Here is a 17,641-nt window from a genome sequence, read left to right as displayed (position 1 = left end):
GGGCATTAAAGTTGTGTATGCAGACAACTTCAGCATTTAATTAATGTCACAAATGCTGGATATATACTCTTGTAGGCCACCTGCTCACGTCTGAAGGTGTGCAACACATCCTTCATCTGCTGAAGAAGCCACGTGTTCCTTCAGGGGAAACAAGTTGGTACCCAAAGGAGACAAATTCGCAGCCCCCACCCTTACAGAGCTCAATTAGTGCCAAAGGTCATCTCTGTGCACGTGGGCAGACAATCAGTGATGATGGTAGAGCCAGGGAAAGTAAGGAACACTTTTGTTGCAGTATTTCTCTCCCATTCTTCCCCAGAAGATATGTAAAGAGAGAAACACACATGGAGCACTGGGCTGCAATACCAGTTTGGTGCTTCCAAAGGCTGGGGGGTGGGAAGGCAGTTGCTTTTCAACTGTTTACAAAGCTACAGTCTAACTAAAACCCACCAAAGGAAATTTTGGCAGACTTTAAAATGCATATTCAGCTGACAGATAGATAAAAGATATTTTTTCATCCAGGTCTATTCTTAAAAACAAGGGCAGAGTTTGCTCTGTCTTATTTAGGATGCTAGGTTATTGTGACTTTACCATGTGCTTTGGGTTTATAAAGTCCTGAAGTCAGCATAAAGCTCACTACATGTCCAGGAACAATATCATCTTCTTTCACTGGGAAAACAACACCATCCACCAATTTCGCTGCTATTACAAATTTTCCATCCAAATAGCTGACCAGTTTGTATGGGCCTTTTCCCAGAGCTGTGGAGAAAAAAACAATTATTTTTCAAGTCAAGTGTCACAAATGCTTGAGCTCTAAACATTAGGGCACAGCACATAAAGAAGAACACATCTCACCACTCTGAAAATAGATCTAGGTGCCATGCACTAAACTCAAACAAAAACCAAAACAATCTTTTTCAGAAAATACCTGTTCTGGAAACTGGCAAGAATACCTGCACTCAACTTCCAAGATTGATGATGAGCTTCTTCTTTCCCCCCCCTCTCATCTGCTTTGGTTTCATAATCACGTCATTGAAATTAGTTGACCCCTCAGTTATTTGATTCAGAAGTAAACAGTGTGTCTGTAAGATCACCCCACAATCCTTCTAAACTATTTATTTGTATGGCTGAACTGATTGTACACCTCTTACTACTCTTTAAAACCTATTTTATTAATGTCCAAAGCATGAGGCATTTTGCAGGGAATAAATTTTGTTGTCAACAAGCATCAAAACACTTCTTGAACAGTGAAGATACAAACGTAACCACTGTGAAGTAAGACAGGAAGAAATTAGCATCATAAGCAAAGAATGGTTATGTTTTACCTATAAGTAAGAAAAGCCAAAAACATGCAAAGTTATTTCATAAACCTAAAAAGCCATACATTCTCATTTAGATCAAACTCCACTGGAGAAAAATATTTTACAGATTATTTTTAAGGGTTTGAAACAATTTTTGTTAAGTTCTCTGTTAAAATCAGGCATTTAATGCCACATCTGAGCAGTTCACCTCATTACCATTTTACCCACAAACCAGGACATGGCAAGCATACATCTGAGATAACTTCCCAACTGATAGCTGCCATTAATAGCACTGACCCTTAAAAATCTGTTCCAGCTGGTTGAAAGTCTGGACTGCAATTTGCAGCCTGCCTTCACATTCTGGTTCTCCAAAATCTAAAAATTTATTAAGAGTTTTGAAATCCCAAGAATGCTGTATTACAACTAGAGCTTTAGAGCCTAATGGCATGAAAAGGTAGCCAATTAGCACACATGTCCATGCCCACCTAAACATACACAATGATACCTCTTTACCTTCAGTGCAGGGAGTTGAAAAAACACTTTTAAATTACTACTTAAAACATACAGTGTTCTGGAAATATCCTAATATGTTTAAGTCTCCCATCTCAGGCCCATCCAACAGTTGAGAGACCACAGACACCAGCTGAGGATTTCCCTTGACCGAAGACAAAAGGCTTCTGCTCCTAGTGGGACTGGAAGTATTTCACTCTGGATTCATCACAAAGTTACATAAAGAAAACCTCTTTCTGGTCTAAGACAATTTCTTAACCTTCCTGTCTCCAAAACAAACTAATTCTGGGTCATCCTTCTGTAAGTTATGTAGACAAGAAAATCTTCAGCATGGAGATGATTTTTCCCCCCACTGGAAGCTTTGAAACATCATGTGTTGAATACTGATGAGCTGGATTAGCAAACAATACAAAAATACAAAGTAAGAAGTATACAATAACCACGTTTATTGCAAGGCTGGTCACATGCACAAATCTCCACTATTTCCACGAATTTCTGTCAGTGAGAGTTCAGTAACAAGGATAATAACACACTTTAAAAGTATGTGTTAACGTCTAGCTTTGCTTTCACCACAGATGTTAGAAGCACTGCACTTGCAGTCTGTTGTAACCGCACTAAGATTGTCTAATATCAGACTGTGTTTATTTTATGAAACAAACCAAAAAGAAAACTTAAAAACTTCAATCACCTCTTATATTCAACTATCCTTTATTTAAGTTAAAGTCTTAAACAGTGATTTAGATAAAATTCCCATGCATTAGTGATTTGACCCCACTCAAAATCTTTTCAGGAGTCAGTGTACGAGAAAAGGCAAATTTCTTGGGCCTGGCACAGTGCACAAGTCTCTCCCAATTTGAACTTGGTCCCTTTCAGAGACCTTTCCAGGAGTGAGCTGCTACAACATCCAACAGAAGACCAAAATACTCCACACACCATGTGGATAGACAAGCTTCTACATGAGCTTGATAAAAAGGGTTATAGCATAAATAGCAGGAGCCCTGACCCTTCCTCGCACCAGGCTGGCTTGGGTGCCACATCTAACTGTGCAGACGCTCAGAGAGGAATTTGGAAATAATCTGGATACAGATTCCAAGGTTAACACAGCACTTCAGCACCCAGTGTAGGTTCAAGGTATGCTCTAGCACCTTGTGCAAGGTTTGCACCCCTCGCTGACAGCCACTGTAACACAGCAGCAATGCTGCCTGCTCAGGAACTTGAGGCTAGGTCAGACAGACCTAAAAGGAGTGTTATTCCCCATTTGAGGACAAAAAGTTGTCATAGCTTAACAGCTACCTCCCTCTGGAGGCTGCACATGAGCCTGTGAGTGATTTAACATGGCCACTGGGGTCTTGCTTTGAACTGCACTGCAAGTTCTTAAGCAAGAAGTGCCACTAGCACTTTTCGGGTGATATTCTATTAATTACTTAATGATTTAATTGTTTAATCATCATCCATCACTGCAAAGAAAATTTGTCAGATGCATGTTCTTGGGAAAGGTCCAGGAATAAAAATATTATTAAATTAAAAGTCTTTGAAAAAGCAAAATAAAGCAGAAAAACAATCTTGGCTGGGTAAACAACATCTCATTCATAAACATTTTCACTAACACAATTATTTTTATACAAAGATTCTAAGACTTAAATAAAAAAACCCCCAAGATTCTACTGACATTTTGTCACTTCCTTTAGGACTTACCTTTGTTGAAATATTCACAATCATAAGCTAAAAAAAGAAAAAAAATGCATTTACAGGCATTCTACAGATAAACAGGTTTTCTATTCCCCCTTATGATTAAGATGTGAGCCAAATGCTCGGCCAAATCAGTTCATACATGAACATCTATTAAAAAAATATTGCCAAATATTTACTGTACTTTAGATAAAATACTAATTTAAACTACACAGATTTACAGAAAGCATTGCTTCCCAGCAGGAAATACTAAGCTTATATATCTACAGTTGTCTTTTTGTGACCTCTAGTGGTTATGACTGAGCTTCACATTAAAACACCCCTATTCTATTGAAAGTTAAAGAGTAACCCCCTCACCCTGTGGCCAGTTTGCTGTGTGACCCTGAGCAAGCTGCATAGTCTCTGTTCAACTGCAAAGTTAAAACAATGCTTGTTCCCTTCCATTCTTTGCATCTCCCCCTCTTTTATGACATCTTTGGGGAAATGACAGCCTCCTGTTAGGCATTTCCACTAGGTGTTACAAAAAAGGGCCTCAGATTTTTTTAATAAATTCTAAGAATTGTTGGAGTGGGATACTAAGGTAATGACTATGCCCTGCTTAAAAACCTACTTGGTTTTTTTTTTTCAGAAGACCTTTATACTTCACACTTGCTCTGGGGGCTCTAATAAGGCACCCATGTTTCCTAGACCTTATTAAGGAGTAAAGTCCTCCTGAAGATGGAGATCACTTGAGCTGTTAACTTTGCACCTTTAGTTTGAGGGATGCATGCTGTATCCTCATATAGACTTCCCATGATTTTTCCTTTCATGTCACAGGACAAGGGATTAAAAGTAGAAAAGCGCCCACTCATGAACACAGAAAAAGCACATAATCCATCTAGACCAGAATGAAACTGGAGTGAGAGGCACCAACTCATCTTCCTATCAGTGAGGCTTAGATTCAGCTCACGGCCCCAGGTAACCTGGTGTGAGTGATTTTTCAGGTCTGGCTCTCATGAACGCTGGCAGTGGCAGCCCTTGGCAATGCTGGTTAAACAAACTTACGACACACTCTGGGAGACCTCCAGTCTACAGCAACTCCATGCTGGCAGCACTGATGGGCATATGCTGACACACTTGTGCAGAAACACTCACAGTCACCACCTTGGTTACAACCACAAGTATCTGTCAAGCAGTTGGAGTAAAACCAGGTGACATCAATCTGGAAATGAAATATCGCTTATCAAAAATACTCCTGTAGAAACTGCCAACCAACACCTCGACACAAAGGCTCTTTCAAAAGGCAATTTATCAAACTTTGAAGTATTAAAGATTTCACTTTCAATGCCTCCTGAAAGATGAGAAAAAATGTTCATTGGAACACACCATAAAATCTTGTCCAGCACTTAGCAACACAATGAAATCAATGATCCATTAAGAACAGGCACATTAAGATATTGATGGCAGCTTCTGTTTTGTACAGTTTTGTAATATTTAAGCCCTAATAAACAGCAAAAAACCTTATGAAATAAAAGACCAAAGTGATCACAAACCAGTAAAACTCAGAAATTTTAAGAAAGTCACACACACAAATTGTAAGTAATCAAAGTAGATGGAAAACTCTTTTCATTTGTGAACTGCTTCATTTTCATGCAAGCAGTTCATATTCTCTTCATATTAGACAATTTCACACAAGAATTTGTCATTTTCCCTTACAGTATTTTCAAGTTTGTCCGAAGTGACAAAATTTCACAGAAAACTGTCAATGCTAATTTGCTTATTGAAATGTTACACATTTTACAGGGATTTACATTTGAGTAAATTTTCTAGGAATGAGTTCTTCCCATCTGACACTATTTAATACATTTATTTATATATGCATGAAAAATGAGTGCCATAAAACACTCGTGATGAAAAGCAAGCAAGTGGTTATGCTTACACAAATAATGCTTGTGATTAAAAAGAAAATATCCCAAATTGGGTGTATTTTTTTTGCATTAATTACAAAGTGCTTCATGATGAAGAGTGGCATTTCTCTCTAGTGATATGTTTATTTTCACTTGTTTCTAAACAGGACCACAACTCACCACTGGATGGCAAGCTTCAAATGCTTCACTTAGCAGTATCCCACATTCCTTCTTGGCAAATGGCTCCCTAAGGGGGTTCAAACTGCATGGATTTCGAATGTCAGAGCTGTCAACACACTAAGCCAGAACACGAAATGAAGGTGAGAAACTTTCCTCATAACCCCTTTGTGTTTGAAACTGCAAAGCATATTTTTGTGCTTTTAATTTTTTTAGGGAGATGTAAAATGTGAAAAAAGTACATCATTTATGAAACTAAAGCAGGACTAAGATATAGCATTAAAACATGCTGCTAATGAAAAAGAAAGGAAAATAACAATTTGAAGAAATATTTCACTAGTCTGAAAGCAGCACAAAAACACACATGTACAGGTAGGTCTGTTCAGAGGTGCCACACAGTTCCAACCTACAGTCCTTACACCTGAACAGTCTCACCCAAATAACAAAGATCACTCACACAACATGCATCAGGAGTGTCAGAAATCAGATCTTTTTACTCTAACTACTATGAAGGTACATTTCTATGAACACCACTAGAAACATTACAGTAAAAAAGTTCAATTTCTAACTTTACAGCATATGGAAGTATTTTTTTTTTTCTTTCTATTGCTATGATTGCACAGTTAAATGTTTCCCAGCTATGAAAGATCAGCTAATCTGACAACACAAGTGAACCCACAATTCTTCCATTATGCAAAAGAAATACTACTTTACTGTTCAAACGTCTTCAAAAACATTTCAGACTATTTTACAGCATTTTTCCCTACTCTACAGAACTCTGCAGCAACAGAAGGTGCTTTTCCTTAACAGATTATGAACCACTTTAAGAACCGCTGATACTGTCATTGCTGCTGACTGGTACTTCCAGGAATGAATTTCTGATTTCATTCGAGATTAATTTTATGATGTAACAGCAAAATATCTACTAGCAAAATATACTAGCAAGCACATTCTTCTTTTGCCATGTACCTCTACAGCTGTCCAGCTGTTTCCAAACTCTTGTGAGTTTGTTAATTCAAAGTTGTCTGGAGTCCTGAGTTCATTTACTGTCTTCAAATCAAAATTTCCACATAATCCAGTCAATTCTCCCTGAGAAAAAAATTATATATATATACACAAATATATATATACAGATATATAAAAATGTATTTTCACAAGACAAAATACTATCAGCCATGACCATTTTCAAAACTTGCATCTTCAGCTGTTTAATTATAAATTTGTTATTTTTTGATCTTTTTTTTTTTTTTTTTCCAGCCAAATTTCAGTCAAAACAGTTGAGCTTTTTGTAGTAATAAAGCTATGGAGAATATTTTATTTTGGCAATGCCAGCATTAGCCCCTTTCAACTATGCACCCCCAAGCCTTTGAGATAGGAGCTGATCTTTTGTTCAGAGAAGGGAGCTGTTAGCCAATTACAGGCCTTCTTTTTATGCCTCAGCAAAATAACACCTGCTTCAGTCACATAAGGAGTACGTCATGAAGGAGACCTTTGGCCCAAAGATATTTGTCTCTGTTGTTACAGAAGTTATACAGTAAAGACTAATTAAAAAAAGATAAAAGAGAATATTTTAATTAACAAGGTAGCTGAATGCTTTTTAATTGATTTCTGACACGGTCTATTCTCTGAATAATTATGTCTTATTTAACATAAATACCTCTTTTTACATAAATACCTCAAAGAAATGGCAATAAGAGTGTTGACTTTCACCTACCTGCCATTGATGACCCATCTGGACATGAACTGTTGTTCTCTGATCCCAAAGAATGGTGATATGCTCATCAGGAAAATGAACAACAGTGAAAAATCCAGCTTTCCATAACTGCATTTTTTGTAGGCCATCGATGTAACTAGATAAGCTCTGTTCAAAATAAAACAAGGGAGCTTATAATGGAAGTAAGATCATCAAAAAATGTTCACTTGACAGGAAATGAAACACCTAAATAAAATTAACAATGTAGTTCTCAGACTTGAGTCCAAAAACAAACAGAAGGCCACAGAGGGAGAAAGGCTTAAGCAAAAGGGTGCTGGATTTTGAATGTGAACTGTACTGTATTTTTTATGTTTTTCCAATTTGAAAAGTTTATTTTATATCAAACTTACAGGATGGGTAATGGAGGGAAGATTAGAATGTTAATGATTCATCTGGGAGGTAGATGAGGTTCCTCATTATGATTTTCATTTAGTTATAAGTAATTCTGTCTCAGTCACATGACTTTTTTGAGTATGGATAGGTAAAAAATATGCATGAAGCAGCCTCTGGAAATAAAGAATTGTCTAAATATGTCCCTAGATTACAATCTTATTTACATAAAGCATTTTTCTCTCAGTCCACTAGCAATCAGATTGCAACTTAGCTGTAGTGTGGACTAAGATGTCTGGTTTAACTACTCAATACCTCAAACTTCCTTTCTATAGTCACTCTCTAAACTGTAAATAGTAGGACTTATACTAAAATTACTAATATGTTAAAATATTAAGTGTTTACAGAATAGAGTTTGCAGTTTGGCCAAAACAAAAATGAAATTCAAGGCTGTAGAAGATATACCACGGGCTGTAATTTGTTGGGGTTTTTTAACTGTATAGAAATATTCTTCCTATACATTCCAGACCTGGCTAAGCTCTTAGTACAAGTGGAATTAACACCAAAACTCCCACTGACTTCAGAACACCTGTATTTCTCCTCAGATTTTAAACAGGAATTAAGTCTAAACAAAGAGCTACAATTACCTCATCTAACATTTTTGTTAAATATAGATAAGATTTTGTTTAAGGCTTCCATTGAACAATCCAGATGTGATCAGCATTCACAGTAAAGATATTTACACCTCTGCTACTGAAGTGGCACAGTAAGTTTTTGGTTATGAAAAGAAGAAACACCCAGAGAAGTACATCTGCTGCTTTTTGATCAGCAGTAAAAACTGCTTACTGAAACTTACTGGATTTCCAGTTTCATCATCAAATACTAAAAAAGATTTTCCAACATTAATGAAAATGTTTTTTCTGCAAATGATTCCAGTACTAAAGCAGTCAATATTCTCTATAATGACAGAAAGACTGGTTGAAGAAGTACCCTGAAGAAAAAAAAAAAAAAGAGAAATGTCCATTTTTAAATATGCTAATATAAATAAGCATATTGTTACATAGTTCTGTTAGCAGAAACCTCAGTGTATGTTTATGTCATGCAGGATTCAAAGTCTAAACAACACCAAAAATGTAAAAACAGCACGCAGGACTCAGAAAATGTGCAGATAGGAAACAAGTACAATGGTAGATTTTAACAGGCAGTTTTAAACCCAGTTTTAGAGAGGCTTTATGAAAAATCTCACCTTAACTAGGTAAACCTTACAAGTTCCAACAAAGTCAAAAGTGAGTCCATCAAAGGTCCTGTAGTGCCGGTCCCCATACGCCGTGCACATGGATGGGCAAGGCTGGAAGGTGCACTGAAAGGATCCATGCTGGCAAATGCTGAAAAATGTATGACCAATAATGGTAATATCAGCTGCAAGCCCAGACAAACGATTACAGCTATTGCACTGAGAAGCAAAAAACAAAAGCTGTGCAGCTGTGAGGAGCGTGGACAGAAGTGTTTTGAAATGCTGGCTATAAGCAACAGACATTCTCTGGGGAAAAAAGTGTACACATTGAACTCATACAGTCTATGTTTCTTCTCCATTAGAATGTAAAGGCTCCAGAGTGTATAAAAACCACAATAGGACACAAAAATCCAGAAAAACCCAACAACACAAAACCCTCCAAACCAACACAATACCATTTATTCTCTAGTGGCACACCAACATCATGCTACAAGGAAAGAGCCTTCTTTTTCAGCTTTTCACCTAACATTTGTTTCTACACAAGCTGAATCTTGGGGTCAACAAGTAGCATGCCCTGTTACTAGAATCTTTGTGCATTCTCTGCTTGAATGAGAATTTCAGAGCTAGATAAAGCAAACATTTCAGTAGCATCATTTTGGTGCTGAAGTTACTCAAAGGAACCATTCTGTCGGACTTAACTCTTTTTCCAGGTATCATCTGGATATTCCTACATATCATTGCCCTCAAACCCTAGCCTGATAGTTTAGGAGCTTCCAGAACAGTTCAAGTTCTCTCTATGGCCACCTTAAACATAAAAGGGCTTTCACCACACATGTACTAAGTGACTGTTTAGACCTTGCTGAATTCCCTTTGCAGCATAAGAGGTTTTGCAAGCATTAGATATTATGCCTCCTTCTGAATCACCCTCTTGCAATCTAAAGAACGTTTTCAGAATGACAAAAGTTTTAAAAATAATGGAGAGAATTTAATTTCCTGCATCCACAAGCAATTATTCAAATGTTATTTCTATGTTCCCAAATGACCCAGACACATAAAATTCCCTTGATAAAGACAAGAAAGCTGGTGCCCTGGCATAGCTTTAGAACAGGTATCTTTATAAATGTAGGTTAAACTAAATAGAGCATGAGATAGAATTTTGGTACATGCCTAAGTTGACTTTTAAAAAGAAATTATTTTTAATTTCCTCGTTAAATGAATGCTGCACATTTTACAATTAAAGTCTTAATCTGACTTACAGAAATACTGGATAAATCTCTAACATTTGACATCTCACGTACTAAAGCAGCAAGCAGTATGAAGTTTTTTCTCAGTATATAAATTTCTGTCAGTGTAACATTTCCTTTGTATTTCTATCACAGTGTTAGTACACCACTGTTTTCAAAAGGGCAGCAAATATCTAAAAAATCTAGGTAGCCCCAACTACTGGTAGCATCAGGTTCCTTCCAGTTCACTTAGCAAATAACTTGCACCAACATGAAGCCATTGTCCAGATTTTCCAAGACTCCACTTATCCCATCACTGATTTACTCCACTGCTCACATTTTGCATCACTACATGTATCAATACACTAAGCACATGGCTAAAATAAGTTAAAGATACAACATGTGAGAAGTATTCGCTGTATCAAAGCACAAGGAGATGGCAATAGGACCTGCACAGCTAACTTCAGTCACCTCAGAGCAGTACCTAAGGAAGGAACCTCATCAAGTTGAGGGAAAGAGAGACCAACAGAAAAAATTTTATTTGGACTGGAAGACTAAGCACTGCTTCTCATGTTCTCCTGAGACATTAGGTTTTAGTTTCACTCTTGGCCTATTCAAATCCTTCTCCATATGCTGATCTCGTAAGGGCCTGTGCAGAAACATTTCTTAACATGTAAAGACTAGGGAGCTCCTTTGCATAGTTTCTTTTTTTCAGGACTCTTAACACATTTATAGTCAGAAGGAAAGGATTAAGAAGTACACAAATGTCTTCAAAACACCAGGCTTGTTTCACACTAAGTGAACATTTAGTTATCTAGAGAGCCCTGTTGGAAAAGCACAACTACCAGCATATTCTAAACTTCAAATAGCTTTTTTAAAAAGAAGTCTTTGTTAAAGAATACAGGAGGCCCAATTCAGCAGCCCACAGTGACCAGCAGTTGCTCAATGGTCTCAGCATGATGACAGCAGACCAGCACATCTACCTGCACAACCCATCTTACCTTGCACGGCACCCCACCAAAACGTTGCTCTGATACCCTCAGCGTTAGAACCTTTTGTGTTTCATGTTGCCACTACACGCTTAATATTTCAGGCACTTGCACAGAAAACCAGACTTGGGGGAACCTAGAACTACAGGTCAGTCAGACCCCAGAGCTTGGGCTGACAGGTCCTGTCAGTTCACAGGTAGTTTTGTGGACTTAAGAAATTATTTTGTTTGTCGTGTTACTGTTCAGTAGAAAAATCAGATTAATATTTATTTTGTTAGCACTACATCAGATATGAGTAAGATGATATTTATCATCAATGTACAGTAATTCCATGCACTAACCCTGCTATACAGTAACTTCTATGAGTGCCTAAATGGGTTTGTTTGCACAGAAGCACTCTCATGCTTTGCACATTTCCCTTAACATACCAGATACACAGTCCTGCATGAATACACAGCAGACTCAGAGATTCTATACGCTTTGTATCAAGCAGAGCTTGTTGCAAACTCCCTTCTATTAGCAGACAACTGATCGCCAAAAAGCCATTATCACTTAATCTGTCTTTGCTTCTGGACATAGAAGACTACAAAAGGCATGACAACCTTAAGGATTTGTACATTAATTAATGAGCCTGGCCTCAGGAAAAAAAAAAAAGTGAGAGAAGGCTAAATATCCAGTGGTTTTCTGCCTGCACTGCTGCTGCCTTTGGTGAAGTCTCATACAGATTGAATGGGATATATTAATTCTCTTTGAATGCAAGCAATCCCACACCAGGTCCAAATGGAGAGGCCTTTGGAAACAAGGGGGTGAATAACCCGGGTCGCTTTACCTGCCTGCCCAGTGGAGATGGCTTGTAAGTCGCTTCACCAGTCGACCAAAGGGCTACAAATCTCTTCTAGAGCAGCTACTGAGGACCTGACGAGAGGCAGAGGAAGGCAGTCAGCACAAGGCTGGACACTGGGGCACGACATCCAGACAAGGCAGAGCCTGGTGCTGACTGGACGAGCCTTCCCTGGGCTAGGCTACCCTGAGCTGTGCAGGCCAGGAGCAGCAGCCCACCAGGGGACACCAGTTAAATGCTCCTGGTAAGCTACAAGAAGGGCACAAGAGGAGGGAACTGCTCTGCTGAGAATCTGGAGGCTACACCACTGCCACAGCATCTTGGTTCTTGGCAGTAGAGCTGATTTTTCTGAGGCTCTGGTAAGACAAGTAGCACTGCTTGGTGCCAGCTCACAACATCCAGAGGTTAGAGAGCAAAACAGGCAGGGACCAGCAAGAAACAAGCCTGTTTCAGGATCAGGTAAGTGGGGTATATTTTCACACTCCTGTGAAGCTTATTAAAATGGCAGTAAATCACATCCCACTGAGAGTGCTCGAAGAAACCTGGCAGGGTACATGCAGCACTTACAACACTGGATACTAAAAGTAGTAGGTTTCTGAGTATGTTTAAATGATCCTATCAACCCTTGCCTATTGCAATTCTCCCTCTGAAAGCTGATTGATTCATCAGTTATCCACATATGCAGTATCAGCAATCAATTTGTCTGTTTCTTTGCTCAGTACATGATGTTGCTCAGTACTCCCCTTAATTTAACATAATAGTGGGTGCATACTTATGGACACAGGGTTATGTTCTGGTCTCTAGACTGCTCAGATTCAATGCTAAGTGTGAAAATGAATAAGTAAAAAGCTTTAAAAAATGTCACTCAGGTGTAATACTTAAGGGATTTTACTTTGGGAATACTAGCCATGACCTTGAAAATAAAAGAAAAAAAAATCATACTCTAAATCAAGATTTTTAAAAACTAAGATCCTGAACAGCTATTATTTTGTTATGTAAAGCTCTTCAAATCAACAACAAAATCAAAACCAATTTTAATAGCTCTCTGAAGAAATGTAAACATGAAGTCAAAGTAGATGATTTACCATAATCTGCTGTGAAATTTATGATCAAAACACGTGAAGGAAAAACAAGCAACCTAAAAACACACAACAAAAATTAAATAATCACTTAAATAGCTCTCCACTTACCATGTATGACAGGAAGAAACTACTTTGTCACCTGGAAAATATTCCTTTCCTTTCCATGAGCATGGACATTCATCTGCATCCAAGCACATATCCCCATGTTTCACAAGACTGTCAAAAAAAGAACAGAAAATACACAATCAGCAGCAGTACAGCTGGTATCCTGGTATACAAAAATATCTTCCTAAACTTAAAATTACTACTGCCTTTGAAACCCAAATAATATTTAAGGTCTTCTGAAACTGAAAAGGCACAATTTTATAGTAATTGGGTAGGAGCAATTTGGTGTCTTCCTTTCACAGGTACCTGAATATTTTATCCTTACTAAGTGCCAGCACTTCAGGCACTAAGCCTTTAATCACCAATCGTGTGAAGATTGACTCGTTAATACACAAATTTTAAGGTCAGTGAAACTAAGAATTTCAAGAAATCCTCTAAATTTTACCAGATTTCTTATAACTCAGCCAATTGCAATTAACTGAAGCCAAGAGATAACCCATGAGATGTGGGAGCCATCACAGCCCTTTATTCTTGTTGTATGTACTCCTACTATCCAAAACTAGTTGCATATTTAGTCTAAGGACTTTTAAATGAGGATTTCCTCCTGACCTCTTCTTTTCTTTCCCTTCCCTGATGTAGAGATTTGCTGTAGTTATGGCACTTGCTCTGTGAATAACTTAATATCAGAAGTGCTATCCTGGCTGCATGAAATTATTATATTAATTATTTATATTTATTTCTGCATGACAGGCACCTTCACACAAGCAGTTACAAATACACTCAATTTTATTGGCAGAAGTATCCTCACAGTCTTCAAGGAAGATTTTCATGATAACAGAGCTAACCATATGCATAGCTATTCATAGTTCAAGACTAATGCGATGAATTTGTGCTCACACACAACTCCTAGAGAATCAGATAAAAATGGTAAACTGTTTTAAAAAAAAGAAAGTGAAAAAGATTACTTTAATAGAGAAAGAACAGAGGAATTCTTGCCCAGCAAGACTAAATAGAGTAACTAGTCCTAACTTTAAAGGAAAGCATTTGTGGTTTTTTGATAATATTCAGAAAATCTGAAATTAGACAAAGAGAGATAGATAGAGATCTCAAGCAGATTCTACAAATAAATATCAGGAGATATACTAGAAGTATTGAGTAATTTTATTAAATTATGTATCATTTTACTGAGCCCAGGAAAGTTGCATTTCCTCCAAAAAAAGATTCATTTTTTTTACAAACATTGTAATGCTATTGGACAGGCAAAGTGTTACCAATATGGGACCTGAGGGTCCAATAACAGATAGAACAGCTGTGATGACAAATCAGTCTCTCAAATGAAAGTTGTAAAACATGAACTCTTGACAAGCTGCAGCAGTGTCTTTCACTCCAACTGCTGCAGCTCCAAGTTGTTTTGATCCTATCCAGGATCCCATTCTGTACAACACAAGAATCCAGAGCAACTAGCATGCCAGTTCCATAGTAAAAGGATTCCTTACAGGCACCATGCAGTCTATGATTATCCTTGTTTCTAACGTTTGAAATGCATTTGTATTGAAAAAAAACAGCCTCCTAAAATGGTACTATCAAGAAGATAATATTTTTTCTTTTTCAAGATAAATTTGTTTGGAATCCCAGCACGTCTCTGTAGTAATACAATTTTAAACCTGTTAGGAACACAGGAAAATCTGTATATTGTTCCTGATGTTTAGCACTGTAATTTGGGCAAGATACAGCACTGTGGGCAAGACATGATGGGTGTGAGGCACAGCCATGACAAATAGGGTGACAGTACTGTTTTGTTTCCCTGCTATCCTAAAGGAAACATTTCATCATTGAATTTATCACAGCACATTTTATTTGCTCGTATTAATGAGCTGGTAATTCGTATTTGAAAAATTATATTGTACAAATTTGTAATTTGCATTTGACTTAAGACTCTTCTTCAGTGTGTTATTTATCAGACAAATTCACAGCTCTCTAAGGCTTATGAATGGGAACATGCAGAACATCATAAACCCTCCTTCCCCACTAAACTGAAAAACTGTAATTTTCCTCCAGGGTAGGTGAAGTGTTCTTTGTAATCCATACTTATTTCAAGCATTGTGTCACTTGGAGACAATCAGCTGTGAGAAATTCCCACTGGTTTAAAGCTGCTCAGAACTGAACAGGGCACATTCAGACACAAAGAGATCACACTGACAAGGCAACACTAAATGCAGTTTTTTCCTCACATTATTACACTGGATTAAAAAAAAAAAAGTGATAACAGCTTTCTCTCTTGCAAAGCCAAGCAAATGGATAGATTTCAATGATCTAAGAATTTGCCACAAATACCCTACAGAGAGGCCTTGCACAGCTCCTCTTTGAAGTATCAGACATTTTTCTTGGTGCTTATACTTACTGTCCAGCTCACAATGAACTGCAAAGACAAGGACAACTATCCTGCTTCACCCTGCTGAACATGCACTTTCATTATTATCTCATTATTAGCTAAAGCTTTCTGCATTCACACACACAAAAATATGTAAACAGTCTTGGTAAAGGCACCATTAGAAGTAATATGTCATCTGTGAATCACCAAACACTTCCTTGCTTCTGCAAAACTCACAAACCTGGACCGAAACATTAGGAAAAAAAAAAAATCATTCCCCTCTTTAGCAGGGCAGTTTTCAACAAGTTGTATGTTGGACAGGCTCCTTTCCCTCTCTTCTGCAACAGTCTGACATTAACTGATTTACGCATCCACGTAATATTTTTGCCACAACTACAAATTTGCTCTCTGAGGGTTCCACAGATCTTCCTACAAAGGTCTGTAATAGAGTTTAGGGGAAGAGAGCATTTCTAATCCCAGAATTCCACTGCCACCCATGACTTTCTAACCAGAAAACAAGACAAATTTTGAGAAAAAAAAATCCCATGTTGGTAACATTACTGTAGCACCTAATGCCTTCATTACAGTTCACTCACTGTCTAGACAAGGAAGAGTTAATATATTCCTGCTGACTGTTTTCTTTCTTGTTTGGGGAGCTCCTTGCAACCTCTTCTTCCTTTTTCCCCTGGTTTATTATACCAAAATATTAAGTAATTTTGCAATATGCTTGGACGTTTTCATTATTCTCACTATACATTTCCATCCTTCTGTGTTAACAAATTATTTCGATGCTTTAACTGAGATAGTCAGTTTTTTTGCAGCTTCACCCTGGATTGGAAACCCCCCCTGCCACCAGCACCAGAATTTCAGAAAGTAACTCTGAACATAATGGAAGCCTTCTTTTGAACTAAGTGACAGTGTTTCATATTTCTTCTTAAAGACAAGTCAGAAAGCAGAAGGTAATATGAAAAGGTGCTCAAGAATCTCAATGAAGCTGGTGAAGTTTTACTGTCAATTAATACAAGTACAGGGGAAAAAAATTAGAGATTTATCTGCAGCTATTGTAAACTACAAAGTAAGGGGCCAAGAGGGTTTCTAAGTATTGCAAGAGGAAATACGGAACTCTGAAATATATCAAGGAAAGTTGCAAGTTGGCAAAGCAGAAGACAATGGAAAAGAACTGGGTTGTCTTGCAATGGCACTGAAATAGAAGTTTTCTTTGGAAATGAGCTCCTGCACCTTTAGCATGCTGTGTCTATAGCCATCAGAAATAGAAAACAGCATAAAATCCGGTGTGGATAAATACTAGTTCCTGAAACATTCCAAATACATGAATGTTGATGTAGCCTTTGTAAGAGGACTGTATTTTCCTGAGGAAATAGTCAAGGGCATAGCCATGATGTTATGTATCCCCATGGGGTTGTTAACCCTTATTTGCCTGGAAAACATTTAAGTCTTCTTGACAGACCTCTACAAAACTCTGCCTAAATCAGAAGCAAAGGACTAAAAATACTTAGCCTGATAGCAGCAGCAGGGCCATCCAGAAACGAGAGGTTTGGACAGAACACAGCTTTTATTTTCATGCTAATAATAATAGTAAATTCTGAGCTTAAACTGAGGAGCAGTAGGTCTTCTGAAAAATGACATTAAATACACACCAAAAGCACAAGACTTTGATTTAATCTAAGGAGACTTATTTTAAGCTGTAACATGGTCAATGTAATTGCACCCATAAAGACTGATTTTCTAAAAATATTTGAAACTCATCTGTATTCTTCCCCCATTAATAGGTTTGTTTGTCCATAGGCACATTTAAGATGACAACATTCATTGTTTTCTTTGTGAAAATTAGAAAGGGATGAATTTTCTTTTTCTTTTAATAAAACCTTCCAAAAATGTGTTTTAAGCCCCTTATGTATAATTTGATACATACCACAGAAATACAGTGATAATTTAGAAATTTTTGTAAGGAAAATCTGGCATTATATTCCTTCGTTATGAAACTTCATTACAATTACTGGATACTACAGCTTTGAATTTACTATCTCTTCCTTGATCTATTTTATGAGAGCAATAAGCGATGAAAGAAAAGCAACACACAAAAATTCTTATTATATTAAATTTCCTCAAATTTAGTAGAGTCCAGTTTTAGC

At 37.4% G+C, this 17,641-nt stretch overlaps 1 protein-coding gene across 1 annotated transcript in view; it reads right to left on the bottom strand.

Annotated features, from left to right (window-relative positions):
- OTOG (otogelin) overlaps window positions 1–17,641 on the bottom strand; it is a 92,500-nt gene that overhangs the window by 37,535 nt on the left and 37,324 nt on the right. Inside the window, exons 21-29 of the mRNA XM_082283514.1 lie at window positions 13,121–13,228; window positions 8,890–9,028; window positions 8,500–8,634; window positions 7,275–7,421; window positions 6,530–6,649; window positions 5,564–5,680; window positions 4,542–4,698; window positions 3,504–3,530; window positions 589–756 (exon numbers count right to left, since the gene is read on the bottom strand). Coding sequence (XP_082139640.1) covers window positions 589–756; window positions 3,504–3,530; window positions 4,542–4,698; window positions 5,564–5,680; window positions 6,530–6,649; window positions 7,275–7,421; window positions 8,500–8,634; window positions 8,890–9,028; window positions 13,121–13,228 — 1,118 coding nt within the window. The remainder of the gene's footprint in view (window positions 1–588; window positions 757–3,503; window positions 3,531–4,541; window positions 4,699–5,563; window positions 5,681–6,529; window positions 6,650–7,274; window positions 7,422–8,499; window positions 8,635–8,889; window positions 9,029–13,120; window positions 13,229–17,641) is intronic.

The sequence above is a fragment of the Coloeus monedula genome, assembly GCF_965178545.1.
Source record: "Coloeus monedula genome assembly, chromosome: 6".
NCBI lineage: Eukaryota > Metazoa > Chordata > Aves > Passeriformes > Corvidae > Coloeus > Coloeus monedula.
Note: the sequence above shows the minus strand (reverse complement) of the source record. Positions and strands in the feature narration are given on the sequence as shown.